Source organism: Camarhynchus parvulus, chromosome 8 (assembly GCF_901933205.1).
Source record: "Camarhynchus parvulus chromosome 8, STF_HiC, whole genome shotgun sequence".
Lineage (NCBI taxonomy): Eukaryota > Metazoa > Chordata > Aves > Passeriformes > Thraupidae > Camarhynchus > Camarhynchus parvulus.
In genome coordinates, this window is record NC_044578.1 from 1,745,162 (window position 1) to 1,760,710 (window position 15,549).

A 15,549-nucleotide genomic window follows, 5' to 3' on the forward strand; every position below is an offset into this window, starting at 1 on the left:
TTTCACCAGCGCCTTCCTTGATTTTCACCAGTGCCTTCCTTGATTTTCACCAGTGCCATCCTTGACTTTCACCAGTGTTTCCCTTGATTTTCACCAGTGTCTCCCTTGATTCTCACCAGTGTTTCCCTTGATTTTCACCAGTGTTTCCCTTGATTTTCACCAGTGTTCCCTTGATTTTCACCAGTGTCTCCCACTTTTCCCAGAAGCACTACAAGGCCAATAAAAGCCTCTTGAGATTTCACCCAAAATATTCCAGACGACAACACTTAGAAAACCCTCCAAAATCCTCATCAAAAACCCCGCACCAAAATCACCACGCTATAATCCTGAGTGGTTTTTTTTAACAGATTTAAAGCCAATAAAAGCCATTGGCTGAGATTCACTTCCAAGGCAGCTTCCTGCAGCCCATCCCCCTTTCTCCCTGTCTTGCCCCTGGATTCCCTTTAATGAAGAAGGGATGGAAGCTGCATCCCGAGGGAGCAAACAGAGCCGCCACTCCCACTTTGATCCGGTCCCCGCGGAGCTCCACGCTCCCTGCCTGCCTCCCCAGATCCCGCCTTGATTGACGCTGCCTCTGATGTGCAAACTGCTTTGAACTTCACACATGAAATTCCCATCGGGCCGCGCTCATTTCTATTCCCCTTCAACGGGATTTACGAGCGGGAGCCGGGCGAGCGGAGGAGATAAAATGAATCTGCAGGAGCTTTGAATCTGACATCAAAACGGGGCTCGAGTGAGCTCCAATTGGATTTTGCTCGGCCTGAATTTACAGTGTAAATCAACTTCTTTTGTGTGTTTGGAGTTTAGGGGGAAAACAAGGGAGATGTGGATAAAAATGGCACTTGAGCAGCTGCTCAGGGCTTCGTATTGTTTTAATACTCATTTTTTCCTTTTCTCTCCGTTCATACAAATTCAAGCTGACATTAATATACAAATGAAATTACATAAGTTCACTCAAAATTCAGGGTTTCTTTTGAAATTCCCAACTAGGCCTTGTTTGCTTGGTTGCAAGGCAAGATTTTAACTCATATTTTACATAAATACTTAAATATAGGGTTCCCACTGCATCTCAACAGAATGCTGGAAAACAATGTTTTTATGAATAAATTCAACTAAAAAAAAATAGAAAAGAAAAAAGCTACTGATGGTTCAATTACACAATTTCTTCTGGCAAGCCACCAAAGCTGTTCCCATTATTTCAAGTATTCTTGAAAAATCCAAGTATAGCTGCTCTCAGCTGTAAAGAGAATGTACTATTGGAAGGAGGATTCAACTCAGGAATGCAAACCATTCCCAACCTCACTTTTTCACAAGGGATTTCTACTCCAAACCCCATTTTTTCATGAGGAATTTGACCACATTAGAAGTAAAAGCAAGAGCCCAGCAGAGAAATTTCCTAAATACCTGCTGCACCTTATGGACAAATGCCAGGACTATGCAGAGTCCCTACATCTCCTAGAACCCCCTGGGCTGTACTGCAGCCTGAAACTCTGTCAGAACAGCAAATACATCTTAAATTTCATTTATTGTGGCCTCCCAGGCCTCCTCTGGAAGTGCAGCTCTTCAGGTACTGCAGCAACCCAAGGAACTGAATGGGATTCCCGTTATCTCCCACTTAACTGCTCCAGAGAGGAAAGGTAAACACAGAAAGAGCTGTGATAAAATTGAACTGCAATAGCAAATATTTAACCATCTGTTTAAAAAAAAAAGCAAAAACCAGACCACTTCTGAAGGCAGTATCACAGCCAGGGAGTAAATGATTTTCAAATAGAGGTTTGTAAACTCCCTTATTCAAACAGCTCCATTCATGTTTGCAATGCACCACCGCCAAGTAGGGTGTTTTACCAACAAATATTTCTCCATTCCAGCTCCTTCCACAAATTTGGATAAATGCATTCCCCAAGCTCTTATCAGCATAGTTAAATAAAGAGCAAAAGCAGATTTGCAGCTGCCTTGCCAGGCAGGCAGAGTGGGAGCATTAATGCACAGCAGTGCCCCTGAGCAGATGGATTCTGGAGAGCTGGGGCAGCTTCCCTTGAACACCCAGCAGTGAAATCCATCTGTGGCCTCCAGGGTAGGAGTGGGATGATTCCAGCAGCACACAGACCCATGTCCAACAAGGAGGGCAATGAGGGACACTGGGGCAGCTTCCTGGAGCTGCTCACATCCCATGGAAACTGCATCTCCCTTCTCTCCCAGAGATGAAGACATGAAATGCTGGAGCACATCGGAGTGATGGGTCTTAAAATTGGATCAAGATTAGTTCAGGGAAGACTTTTGGTGTCCCTTTAAAAGCATCACCTGGTTTTTGTTGGAAAAGCTGTAGGAAGAGCTGCATTTCCTCACAAATGCATCTGAATAATCTTTTTTCTTTTCTGGAAGGTGATCCTACTGCAGCCACTGCTGTGCTAGAAACCACTGGCAGGTGCTCTGTGGCCCCCAACACAACCAACTTCCCTGGCAAACTGCAGCTGTAGAAAGCCACTTCTGGAAGTCTCCCACAAGAGAGCATCAATCACAACTTCTCCAGAAAAAGACATTTTGTGCAGTGGGTAGAAGACAAATACTCAACCATTACTCACATATCCAACTTAATCTTACAGTGGAAGGAGTCTGATTTCCTTTCATTTGCAAATATTCAGTATCAACTACCAGTTTATCTGCCTGTTGCCATCCAGGCCAGCAACATCTCTATGAGTGAAGTTATTCCAGTCATCCCTCCCAAGCCAGACCATGCAGACCTGCAAAGGCAGAACGCCCTAAAGCTTCCAAATCTGCTTCACAAAACTCATTTCTAAATCCCTGTTTAGACACTTCCCAGAAGTGACACACATCCCAGAAGTTCCCACTGCAGGTACTCAGGACTTTTGATAAATAAATTCTGTTTATTCTTTCCCTCCCTTCTTGCTGCTCCATCAGCCCATTCCAGATCCAAGATTCCCTCAATACCTGCTGAGGCCTTTCAGGCACGAAAACCAGGAGACTCCAACTTGTACACAAAGGCTTTTATCCTCTTCAGGAGAAAAACACTTGAATTAAAACATTGTCTGGTAAATCACCCCCCATCATGATAGGGAAAGTCTGGAGACAGCATCAAATCCATTCCTCATGGCTTATGGAGCAGCCTGTGGTGGTGAGGGACACAGAGGCTCGTTTTTCCAGCAGGGATTTCCTCCAGGATTAGAAGATGCACCTCACTTGACATCCATTTTCCTTATCTCCCATCAGTTTGCTAAGAGCCTGGAGCACTTCATCCAGATTACCTCTGTCTGCTTGGAGCAGCCTCTTCCCCCGTGCCTGGGAAAAGGAGCTGGTGCCCAGGTCTGACCCCAGGGACACAAACACAGGCACCAATTTCCACACCAACCACGTGGGCAGAGCTTGGAAAGCTCTGCCCCGTGCCATTCCCAGAGCTTGGTTAGGTAGAGGTGAAAATGCCAACAGAGGTCATCTGCCTTTGGAGAAAGGATCAGCAAAAACCAAAGGGGAATGTGGGGATTTTGAGTGAGTTAGAGATGGGACCTCTGAGCTGCTGTACATGATGGGATTTATTTTTGTTATCTTCTGCATAGGCAGGAAGGGAGAGCTGGGCTCACATCTTCACTGCATGGCTCAGAGGGTCACAAGACCTCCAGTCACAATCCTTTTAAGGCTTTATTAACCAATAAAACACTGCCAACAGGAATATTTATGTTTTTGACCCAGTCCTTACATATTTGGTTTTATGAACTCATGCTACAGTGTGAGCTTTCTTAGCCAATCCTGTTATGGCACAAAGACCTACATTCTAAACTCGTTGTTTACCTTTGTAACTACTTTTTTTTTGTATCTTAAACTCTAAAACTCTAAACTGTCTTTTATTTAGCTTAACATGTCTGCTTTAAACAGAAATCGACATTCTCACTTCTGGCACCTCAGTTTGGGAGCCTTTCCCAAGGTCTCAGGTCAAACCCCCAGTTTAATTCTAAGCTTTAGCTTACAGGCCCAAAGCTGTGAGAGTTCCCTGCGTTTTGGATTCCAACAGGGGAACCAAGTCCCTGCCCTGCTCACCCCTCCTTGGCAGTCCCCGCACACGGATTTAGGCGTGGGATTATTTCCCTGTGCCCCAGCACATTTAGAGGCTTTGGTAGAGCAGCTGAGTGTAATTTTATCAGGAAATGTTTGTTGAATTAAGGCCTTGCCAAAACCACTCGATAGCCACCAACTGTGCTGCCTCATCCAGCTGGGTTTGCATGTTCCAATTTATTTCGTTTCACCACTCTCCAAACCAAGGTAAATCCATTGCACAACCCTGCCTTGGAGGGGGCACAAACACAACTGCTGGTCTCACACCAGTGAAACCAGAATATGTGGGGTACAAACAGCAACCAAAATCACAGTCAGGCTGGGAATTTCAATCCAGACTGGAATCACATGCAAACTCACTCATTTGGGTTCTTCACTGCAAGAGCCAACACCATGTAATGGCAATAAAATAAATATTGCTTTTTCTGTCATATCTCAGTACTCATTAAACAAACAATTGAAATGCCAGGTTTGTTTTCTAACCCAGTTTGTGCTGTTTTCTATCATTTATTTATAGCCACCAGGTGTGGAAATCTCACCGTTCATTCCAAGCACCATGACAAACCAATGCTTGGATTTTCAGGAGAAATGCAAGCAAACTCATGGATCATTTTCTTAATGGTAAGAACGAATACAAACTGAAGTCAGCAATCCATTAAAAAAAAGAACAATAACAATTTAAAAATCCATTCCCTACAGGATAGTTCATCCTTTCCACGTTAATTTTCCCCAGACCAATCCAAACTTGCAGCATTCCCATTGTCAGTAAGTTGGACAATAAGAGGCTGAACACCATGTGACAAACAGCCTTAAACACTCTGGGGAAAACCTTCAAACCTACCTAAAAATACCCAAAAATACACTGAAGGTAATGCACTTTTGTCACTGTTCTTGCCCCAAATGTTTGCTCAATGAAGAGGCCACATGAGGAAACAGCCAGCAAAAAATAACACAAAAATAAAAATACAAAAAATACCTAAAAATACTTTAAGATATCTAAAAATACCATGTAGATAATGCACTTCTGACACAGTTCTTGCTGCAAATGTTTGCTCAGATGAAGAGGCCACAGGAGGAAACAGCCAGAAGAAGAAAACACACAGAGTTCAGGAGCTGCAACACAAACGTTTCACAACCCTCCAGAACGAAAACCACAGCCCTGAGGACTCAGACAAGGCCAAGGCACAATCTGAGGCAAAGGATCCCATGGGAAAAAAAGAGAGATTTTCACAGACAAATCTGGGTCTTTTTCCACGCGACCTCTTCTGCCGTTAATTAATACTTTAACCAAAAAAATTTAATTATTGTTGCTTTAACACCAACATTAAACATTTCAAACACCAAGGATAAGCTGTTATCAGCAGTAGCACACCCAATTTAACTTCCTGCAAGTGCAGACCCAGTTAGGCCACGAATTAAACACGGAAGAATTCAAAATCTGATTACAATATCCAGGGAATCAACTTCTTTCCTGATATTTAACCAAAATGGGGAATCTTCCAGAACGGTGATGCCACAGGGAAGGAAAATGAAAGGAAGAGCAGCAAATGGGAGAGGCAGAAAGGGGAGAAAAACTGAAGTGATGGCAGAAGCATTTAGACAAATGAACAAAGCATTTAGGCCATGAACAAAGCACGGAGCTAAAACTTGGAAGTTTCAAACAGAAAATACATTTTTACATTATTCTTTTTTGTCTTGCAGAGGATTTCCTACAGACAGCACTGGGTCCAATGGTCAGATAAGCCTCAACCACAGAACATCCTGTAGCAGATAAACTCCTCTGGGAATTATTTAATTATTGATCCAAGCTACTAAATGATGAGAATCCCATTGTGGAGCCTGAATGAGGAGCTGTGCAAACAGCAAATTTCCCCCTCTGCTTTGCCAGCTGTTTGTGTTTTAAACCTCTTACTGGGAAGGATTCTTATGCGAGTTCACCACAGGCAAAGAAATTTCTGAAGGACTTCCAAGGTACGTAATTTTGGAGGTCAAAGTGAAAAGGAATTCACTAAAGTTCCAGACTAAAAGCAGACTTCTCTTTTTAATGAAAAATGAGGCCACACTGACAAGGGGGTGATAAATCCCATTTCTCCTTCCCCTCAGGCCTTGCTTGGGAGGTGTTCCTGCTGCCTGGTGATTCCTGCATGGATTTTGTGATCAGAGGGCCGAAAGGTTTTCATCCTCAAAGACTTCCTGACCCTTTTGTCCACCCTGCCAACAGCCTGGATGTGGCAGCATTTTCCACAGGCACCTTGACCAGCAGGAACTGCACAGAGACTCCAAACCTGTGCCCTTGGAGTCAACTGATGACCCAGATTATCTTCCTCCCCCTCAAATGTGTTGAAATCAGACTGAGATATAAGCCATAAAAATCAGTCTGTAATCAAGGTTTGCATAAATGGAAAGTTACTCTTGTTCTTTTCAAGTCCATATGGAAATAAATGTTTTAAATGGTCAGCATTCAAGAAAATTACTCCTCTTTAATTGGAAAAATCAGGGCTTCTATTACACATTTCTACAGCTAGAAAACCCAAAGAAATTTCTGCAAATATGCAGCACAACAGAAATTATTAGAGACAACCAACTGCCTGGATTCAGCCTACTCAAAACTCCTGTACTTAAAACCAGACCAAGTTGAACATGGACAAAAGCAGTTTCCGAGCAATGGGCTCCATTTCATTAAACCTCTGCTACCAAGCAGCAGCATGTCAACCTGATTAAAGTGGAGCACAGTGCAGTTAGCACGTGATGGACTGACCAGCTCGTGGTTTTGGCTACTTCAAAGGACAGGAAAAGGTCCCATGACCGGCTTGAGGAGAGTTATTCAGGGCAAGCAGTGCAAAAACAGTGTCTTGGATCTAGACAGACTCTTTTTGTCCTGAACACCATGAACAAACTTGCTTCCTTTTGTTGCTTCCAGCTGATTCCCAGCTCTTGTTTAAAGCCCACCATTAAACTGCCACTGGTGTGGCAGAAATGTAGAAGAATATGAGGACAAGATAAGAGGCACCTTTGGAGTTTTGCCTTCTTCATTTTTACCCAAAGTAGCAGAAAACTCAGGAGTAAGAGCCTGCATGAGGGATGTGGGACCCCAGGCAGCTCTTCAAAATGCAGTTTATTGCATCCAAGATGTCACAGCAGCCCAGGGTCATGGGTGACAGAGCTGTGCCCACAGCTGTCAGCTCCAGCTGCACACAGGCCTGGAGACCCTTAGTCTAGGTTACAATGCATTATAGACTTTTCTTTGGTTACATTGCATTCTATACTTTTCTTTGGTTGCAATGCATTCTATACTTTTCTTTTGGTTACATTGCATTCTATACTTTTCTTTGCTGAGCATCTTCATACAGTAGAACCAATCTACACCTTAACTTTTACCTACAGCCTGTCATAACTGCTGTAATTACCATATTCATGTTACTGTTCTCCAATCACTAAAAGTCAGTACATTACAGTTTAAGCTAGAAGTTGTTTTTCAGTTTTCTTGCAGTGGAAAATTCTGAGACCTTTTTTTTTACTTGCAACATTTGCTGCCTTGTTTGCCTGTGTTCTCTTTGTGCTGGGTACAAACATCTTCTTGTTTGGGGTGGGTTTATCCTTTGCTCTAAGCCATAAAAACCCTTCTAACTAACACACCCTGTGCCTCCTTGGTTAGCCAGTGAGGCTGGCTCAGCAATTGTTTTATTCTACATCAAAACTTGCTTCCATCTCTATTCCTTCCTCAGACTCTACATTCAAAAATCTTTCTGCCAAGCACACATATATGTGAGACTTCCTTGTCAAACTTCCATCCTTCCCAACACTCGGGCTATTTTGCAAAGAAACCTTTGTTTCCTTCCCAGATTAAAAGACAGCATGAGGAATTCCAGGCTTTCATACTCACTCCATCATGGAAGGGGGGATGGTGCAGCAGTCCTGGATGGCAGTCAGGGGTGAGGTGAGGTGGGCAGTGTATGAGGCTTCCACCACCTGCTTGTTCCGATTCACAACGTCCAGGTAACGGTTGAACTTCTCACGGATTTTTTTTGCCAACTGAAAAACAACATAAGGAAGTTTAAAATCAACCCAGTTTCTCTCTATTACCCCATTCCTTAACAAGCAATTAGAACTTGTGTTAAAGACAATTTTTTTAATCTGATTTGCTCGTTGTGTTTTTATTTATATGGCTTAAGCAAGAAGCCAAGTAATTAATATTGGCTGCAGCAAGGAGACCATATAAGAAAATAAAATACATTTATCATCCAGCAATGGGTGCTTCAACAGAGTTTTGCATGTATGAAAGGTGTGATTTCCATTACACAAACGTCCCTTTCACTAAGAACTGACAGCTGGATGTGACACTGGTGCTTGCCCCAAGGCCAGACAGGGATGTGAAGGAGAATAAACCAGGCCACAAGTGAATTTACTGAAGTTCTATACATGGACACATCAGGAAGGCCCAAATAATGGTGTTAGAGGTGCCTTCACTGTACAGAACTCCTACTGCTCCAGGAGCAAAGAGCCAACAGCAAATCTCCCACTGATGGGAGCAACCTCAGGATGCAAGGAACCTAAATAACCCCAAATATTGCCATGAGTTCCTCAGCAGCCTCTTCATCAGGTGGATCTGTGCAGAAGTATTTCACCGCTTCTCTCATGGAGATTTGGGCAAAATAACCACCCCAGCTTTTGCTTTTCAGCTGCATTCCCTGCTGCTTTCCTGGGAGGCTGAGCAATGCCTGGGTGGTTTCCTCATCAATCCAGAGCTCACTGTGCCTTCTCACAATCCACAGCTCCAACCATGAACTGAAACATCTCTAACTGATGTTATACCACAGCAGCAAGAAAATAATGACAAAGTCTTGCACCAGTGAAATTCCTCCTGAAGCCTTTTGTTGTCAGAGGAACTTCTTATAAATCAGGACAAGGTTTAGAGGTGACACTGGGATTTGAAAGAGACAATTTTGCTCCTTTCAGAAAGTGAAAACAAACAGGTTGTGGCCCCTCCCATGCAATTCTCAGACCATTAAAAAAATAGGGTGTTTCACTTTGGAAATAGCAAATTGGGTACTTCAGCCCTTCTTTTTAAATCCCTCTGCAAAAAATTAAAATAAAGGTAAAATTAATAATCTTTTGCTGGCAAATACTTCCAATCTGGTGTGATCTGAGGGCTGGTGGTGCCTGTGGCATCTCTGCTCCCTCCACACCAGGCAGATTCCAGGCATGTTCATTATTTAATAATCAGCCAGACACATCCCAAATGAAAGAATCATCTCTTAAGCAACAGACAGAGGCGTTGGATAATCAGAAATACTGTTTTGCATTTCTGCAAACTTCTCCAGAGCTACATCAGCTCCTCAATGCATGGCACTCCTCTCTCCTGCTCCCTGCACACCCCAAACCCTGCAGGGATGATTGAACAGTGCTGCTGCTCTTGTGTGCTGGCAAACTGCCCTGGATTCTCCAGATCCCTGCACTAACAAACGTCTCTCCTAACTCTCACCAACAGGCCCTTTTGTCATGATTTACTTGGTTCTGTGAGGCAGGAGGCCTCCCTGATAACAGCACTGCTCTGCCTGCCTGCTCCAGGGAATGCTGGGGACCGTGACAGGTCTCCAAGGAGCACAGGTTTAATAGGACCCTGCTCAAATGACTTGCAGAATTACACCTAATTAGTTCTGTGGAATGATTTATTGCCAAGGCACCAGAGGACTGCTAATGGGCTCCTCCATGTTAGACATCCAGCACTATTAAATTGTTCCCAGTTGTTAGGATAATAAGCTGTTGGGGAGATCTTTCTCTGGTTTCCAGTAAACTTTCTTTTTGTCTGGCTGTACCCCTCAAATGTGTTCTTTAGAAGTGGATTCCCCTGGAATTGTTTAAAGCCCACCATTAAACACTGGAGTGGGAGAAATGTAGAAGAAGATGAGGACAAGGTAAGAGGCACCTTTGGAGTTTTTCCTTCTCTGTTTTTATCCAAAGTAGCAGAAAACTCAGGCTATTTTGCAAAGAAATCCTCATTTTCTTTAAAGATTAAATGATAGCATGAGGAATTCCAGAATTTCATAGTCAGTCCATCGTGGATGAGGGGATGATGCAGCAGTCATACAGCACAAACTGTTTGTGTCCTCAAACAAACACAAGCCAAGTTTCCTAAATCAAAGCTTACATTTGGTGTGTACAAAGTTCTCCTCTCAGGCTGGGCAAATGAAATACCAAGGCAAACCAGATATTTGAATCTGAGATTTCCCTCTTGGTTTCCCTACCTGAAATCAGGAAGAAGGCAGAGAGTTGAAGTTTGCTGAGCATCATTAGCAGCCATAAAACCATCACAGGGCCCCAGAACAAAAGGCCCCTGGTTTGGAATCAGAGCTGCTCCCTGATAAATGAATGCTGCTCAAGCTGAGGGGTCGGTGTTGATGAGTTTTCACCTTCTAGGTTGAACGATAAAAGCGCCCCACAGCCTTTGAATTTCACCCTGCTGTGCCGAGTCTAAAGATCTGACAAATCTGTTTTTCAGAAGATCCTGTACTTCAGAAGCTGACAAAAAGCAAATGCTTTGTTCCCAAACTGCGTCTCCCATGGAAAAACCTCTGAATGGCTCAAAGTCACTCGGCTGTTTTTCTGGAAGGGGATCCAGCGCCTCGGTCGGGGCGGGAGTCAAGTGCGTGTCAGCAGCGTGGGATCTGAAACCCCCCAGAGCTCCAGACACCATCCCCTGCCCACAGCTGCAGGATCTGACTTTGTCTGATCCAAAGAACTCTAAAAATATTGCCCTCTGATACCAAGACAATGCTCCCAACAATCCAGACCACTTCAAAACCAGCAAACTCAGTAAAGTCACTGCGGGCAAGATGATCCAAAAATAATTTTCCATTGAAAAGTTCTTCAAATCAATAAACTATGATAAGAAACTGAGGGTAAAACACCAATGAAATACTAGAAACAAATGGTTCTAATTAATCAAATTGAGAAGTATCACCCAGATGAAGCCTAACAAAACAAACCTTTCTTCCATAGCTGGGCTTCACTTCCCTCCTAAACTTTATTTCCTTTGCAGGGTGATGCACTCAGCTGCTGGAGCCTGTCACAGTAAAAGCTGCAGGCTTAAATCACCTTCTCCTCTTTCTAAATAAAAACCTGAAGTTTTTATCCAGCACATACCCTGCTTTTTTTAACCTGCCTGGAGCTGGAGAGCTGCTGGATGCTGACGGATGCCAGACCCACAAAACCTCCAAAGTAGAGAAAGAGAGATAACAAATAATGAAAGGACAGAAGACTGAACTATGAAACCATGCTTACATAACTGCTGAAGTATTTTTAAGGCAAAATGGAAAACTGTGCCCTCAATCAGGCACAGGAAAGGGGCAGGAGTGTCCCACACCTGGGTGGGTACCAAGTGCGACAGACATTTCCTGCTCCCACAGAAATCCTCCAATTCACCCATTTTAATGGACTCTGAAATCAATCTGGATACCTTGAGATTGACATAAAATATTATTATCCCACACAAAGTGCTCTTTGCCTCATCTCAAAAACAGCAGCAAGGGGAAGCCTCTGTGGGCATTTTTCAGATTTCTGTGTTTTCTCCTTGATTTTAATAAACAAAACAATGAGCAGAGAGTGCTCTCTGTGAACAATGCAGCCATTAGCCCGGTTTTCCCTGGATTTCCTCTGGCAGCTGACACGCAGCCAAAGCCCTTGGGTTTGCAGACAGGTTGGACTGCAACACCTGTTTCTATTACTGCAGCACCCCTGGGTAATGCACTTCAATTGTCACCATCTCCACTGACAACCTTTCATCACAACATCACTGAGCTCCTCTAATTTTCCCAGAGACATTTCCCTCATTTGCATCGTTCCCTCGAGCTTTTTTTTAAAGCTTCTTCCCCGTCAAAGCTCCACAGCTCTGAAGTCTTCCCTTTGCAGGGAGCTCTGAGGGAAAGCAGAGCTCCAAGGTGAGGTTTTATTTCTGGCTGCAGCTTGAAAGCCAAGGTATTTTTCATGTTTCCTAGCCTGCATATAAAATATGCATCAGTGGGATTGACAGGCAGCGATGCCAGGATGGACTCACAGACAGGGATTTAACACTGCCAAGCTCCTTGGAAAGGATTGCTTACACATGGAAGGGCTGAGTTAGAATTTTGAGGTTTAAATTCCCTCTGTAAACCAGAAAAATCTGGAAAAAAGCACCTCTCTCCAACACCTACCAGGCATCCATGCTCCTGCTGTATCACAGCTGAGCATCCACAGGTTTCTAATCTAGGAAACTTTTAATGTTATTTATTTTTCATCCACATGGCTCTTGAAGAAACCACTGGTTTTGCACCAACCCTGAAGAGCCAGAGGTGAGCAGGGACATGGCTCAGGGAAGGATCACAGAATTACCTCCAGCTTCATCCCACAGCTCTGTTTTAAAGGATTCCAACCATTCATGGAATCCTGGATGGTTTGGGTTGGGAGGGACCTCAAGGATCATCCTGTTCCACCCCATCATGGGCAGGGACACCTCCCACTGTCCCAGGGTGCTCCCGCCTGGCCTTGGGCACTGCCAGGGATCCAGGGATCCACAGCTTCTGTGGCCTCCCCACCCTCACATGGAAGAATTTCTCCCTAAAATCCCATCTAAACCTCCCCTCCTTCAAGTCAAGTCCATTCTCCCTTGTGGAAAGTCCCCATTCCTGCTTCTCTGCATGACACTGAAAATATATTTCATTATCGCAACCAGGATGCAGGAAACCACTTTCCAATGTGCATTTTGTCACGGAAACCAGCACTCGTTTGAGGTTTTCTACTGGCCAGTACCTTTGGCAAAGCTTCCCAAGACTTATTCCAAGGAAGATGTTAAACAGGATGCACAGCAAAACCTAGAGAGAGGTCACAATTCCTGAATCATTCTGGAAGTACATCAACCACACAATAATTGCCTTTTATTGTGAGGCTCACAATTCATTAATGTGTGTGAACACACCACGTTTCACAGCCAGGGAACGTGCTGTGCTCGACAGCTAAATGTAATTTTTTCAGCACATTTCAGATCTATTTCCTCCCCAAAGGCCTCTCTGCCCAGTCCAAAACCAACCAAACTAAAAATCCAATCCAATGGCAGCATGGTCTGAACTTTTCAAGCCTTTGCTCCTCAAAGCTGGTCAATCTACTCCTGTTTGAGAGCATTTCACCCCCTCTCCTGCGTGGAGCCCAGATCCCTGCTCTGCACATCACGGAAAGCAGATGTCTGGCAGGACACCGAACACACACTGAAATCAGCTAATGTAGATTTTCCCCTCATAAAACTCCCCCGTCCCACTTTATTTACATCACTGACTCGCAGCACTGCATTCTCATATCACATGAGAGTTCTCTGATACTGAAGTAACTCCCAGGGAAGGAATCCAAGTCAGTTGTGGCCATTGCCATCCCATTTTTAATAACCTATTCAAAGCAGAAAAGGTTTTACCTGCCAGGTACAACAGTAATTCTGTAACTGCAGACCTTAAAAGTGTAACCAGTTCAATGCTGAGAGGTAAAACTGCTCCTTGTGTGGCACAAAGAAAGCCAAAGGTATTGAACAGTTAGGCCTGAAGGCCAACAGCTGGAATCTTTCACTTTTTCAATAAACTAGAGTCATTATTTACATGGTTTGGTACAAAAAAACCACCACCCCCACAACAATTCAGTGCTCTGCCAAAAAAAAAAATCCCAGCTGACATAAAACTGTCATTAATTGCCTTTGGATATCAGTTGCTACGAAGCTGTTAATGAATGAGCAAAGCAGAAATGGGATTTCTCTGGCAGGGGATTTCATCTGCTTACATTTGTTTGCCTTTGCTCAAGATGATCCCATTCAATGTCCTACTCTTGTAAAATTCGGGTTCTGTTGCTGGGGATTCGTTAGGGCTAAAAGATCTGGTTATTAATGAACCAGAAGTGCTCAATTATTCTTCCATCCACTTCAGTGTAGAGCTTTTAAGCACAGTAATTACACTTTAGCAGAGCCCCGTTTTCTCCCCTGACAGCTCCAAATCCATCACCCCACCTCCAGTGTTTGGACAGCTCTTTAAATCCACTTGGGATGAACACAGACATCTGCTCTGGGAAACAAGGACTGTCTTTTCCTCAGTGGAGAATCCGTAGTCAGGACTTCAAAGAAGTTTTAATCCAGTTTCTTGGTTTCCCAAAAACAGTTTTGCCTTTCAAAAGCCATCTGATACGTCTGATGCAGCCCACATGGCCCTTCTGTGGAGCACAGACCACCCAGAAACACTCCTGGAAATGCTGCCCTGCCCAGCACAGAGCCACAGAGCCCATCCTGAGGGATGCTGGGATGGTTTGGGATTTCAACTGCTAAACTCAGGTGACAATTCCATTCCCATGGCTCCTCTGCTTGCAAGCACCCACCTGGGCATGCCAAAACCTCCAAAAAGCTGAGGGAGGGTCTGGGGCTCCATTAGAGGCTGAGGGAGCTGGGAAGGGGCTGGAGAATCCCTGAGGGAGCTGGGAAGGGGCTGGAGAATCCCTGAGGGAGCTCGGAAGGGGCTGGAGAATCCCTGAGGGAGCTGGGAAGGGGCTGCAGAATCCCTGAGGGAGCTGGGAAGGGGCTGGAGAATCCCTGAGGAGCTGGGAAGGGGACACGAGGTGGCTTTGGCAGTGCTGGACTCAATAGTCTTAAAAGTCTTTTCCAATCTAAAAGCTCCTTACAATCCCACCTGAACCAGCTCGGCTTTGACTTTTTCCTCAGTAAAACAATTAAAGAAGACTGGAAACGTCGCCATTTCCAGGAAGCCCAACTTGGAGAGTTAATTATTGCTGTATCCCAGGGGCAGTTTGAGCCCACATGAACATGCCATGCACTGACCTGCTCTGGGAACCACAATGGGGCTGCCCGCAGGGCTGAACTGCAACGCCCTCTTCCCCAGGGAAAGCCCCACTCTGAGGGGCTTCTGGCCTTCCTGAACATTAAAACTGGATTGATAGGGGTCTAGGAAGGTCAGGTCACTGCTGAAGGCTCAGCAAGTCCATGCTCAGACTGGGAAGAAAAGCTGGTTCTTTGCTCCATTTCTTTGACCAAAACCCACCACCTTTACCACAAACACAATTGGGACTTTAATTTCTGAAAGAATGAAACATGACCTATTTGATCTGTTTGAAAACTGATCCAAAATTAATTTTAAAAACACACACATGTACTAAAACGCAAACTGCCCATGTAGTATCTCAGTGTTAAATGGTGAAATGTGTTCCTGTAAAACCCCACAAAATTACAAGCACACCTATGATGCACCAGGCTGTCGCTGTCCCATATTTCCACATCATAATAATATTAATGGGTCTACTTTGAATTTGAAATTTAAAGACAGACACTTCCAACATGAAAGGCTGACAATTAATGGGAGCTACTTCATTTTGTTTCCAAGGGACAGACCCACACCAAGCAATGGAAAAACTTTGCAAAATTCTCAAAAGCATCATCAGCACATGCACCCATTCCCATTTCCATCCTGTTCC

The 15,549-nt window shown here is 44.2% G+C and overlaps 1 protein-coding gene across 2 annotated transcripts in view; it reads right to left on the reverse strand.

The window, feature by feature from the left end:
- Positions 1-15,549, reverse strand: part of CACHD1 (cache domain containing 1) — an 87,838-nt gene that overhangs the window by 43,526 nt on the left and 28,763 nt on the right. For both annotated transcript variants that reach the window (XM_030953986.1, XM_030953987.1), the window contains exon 3: positions 7,949-8,097. In XM_030953986.1, the coding sequence (XP_030809846.1) occupies positions 7,949-8,097 (149 nt within the window). The remainder of the gene's footprint in view (positions 1-7,948; positions 8,098-15,549) is intronic.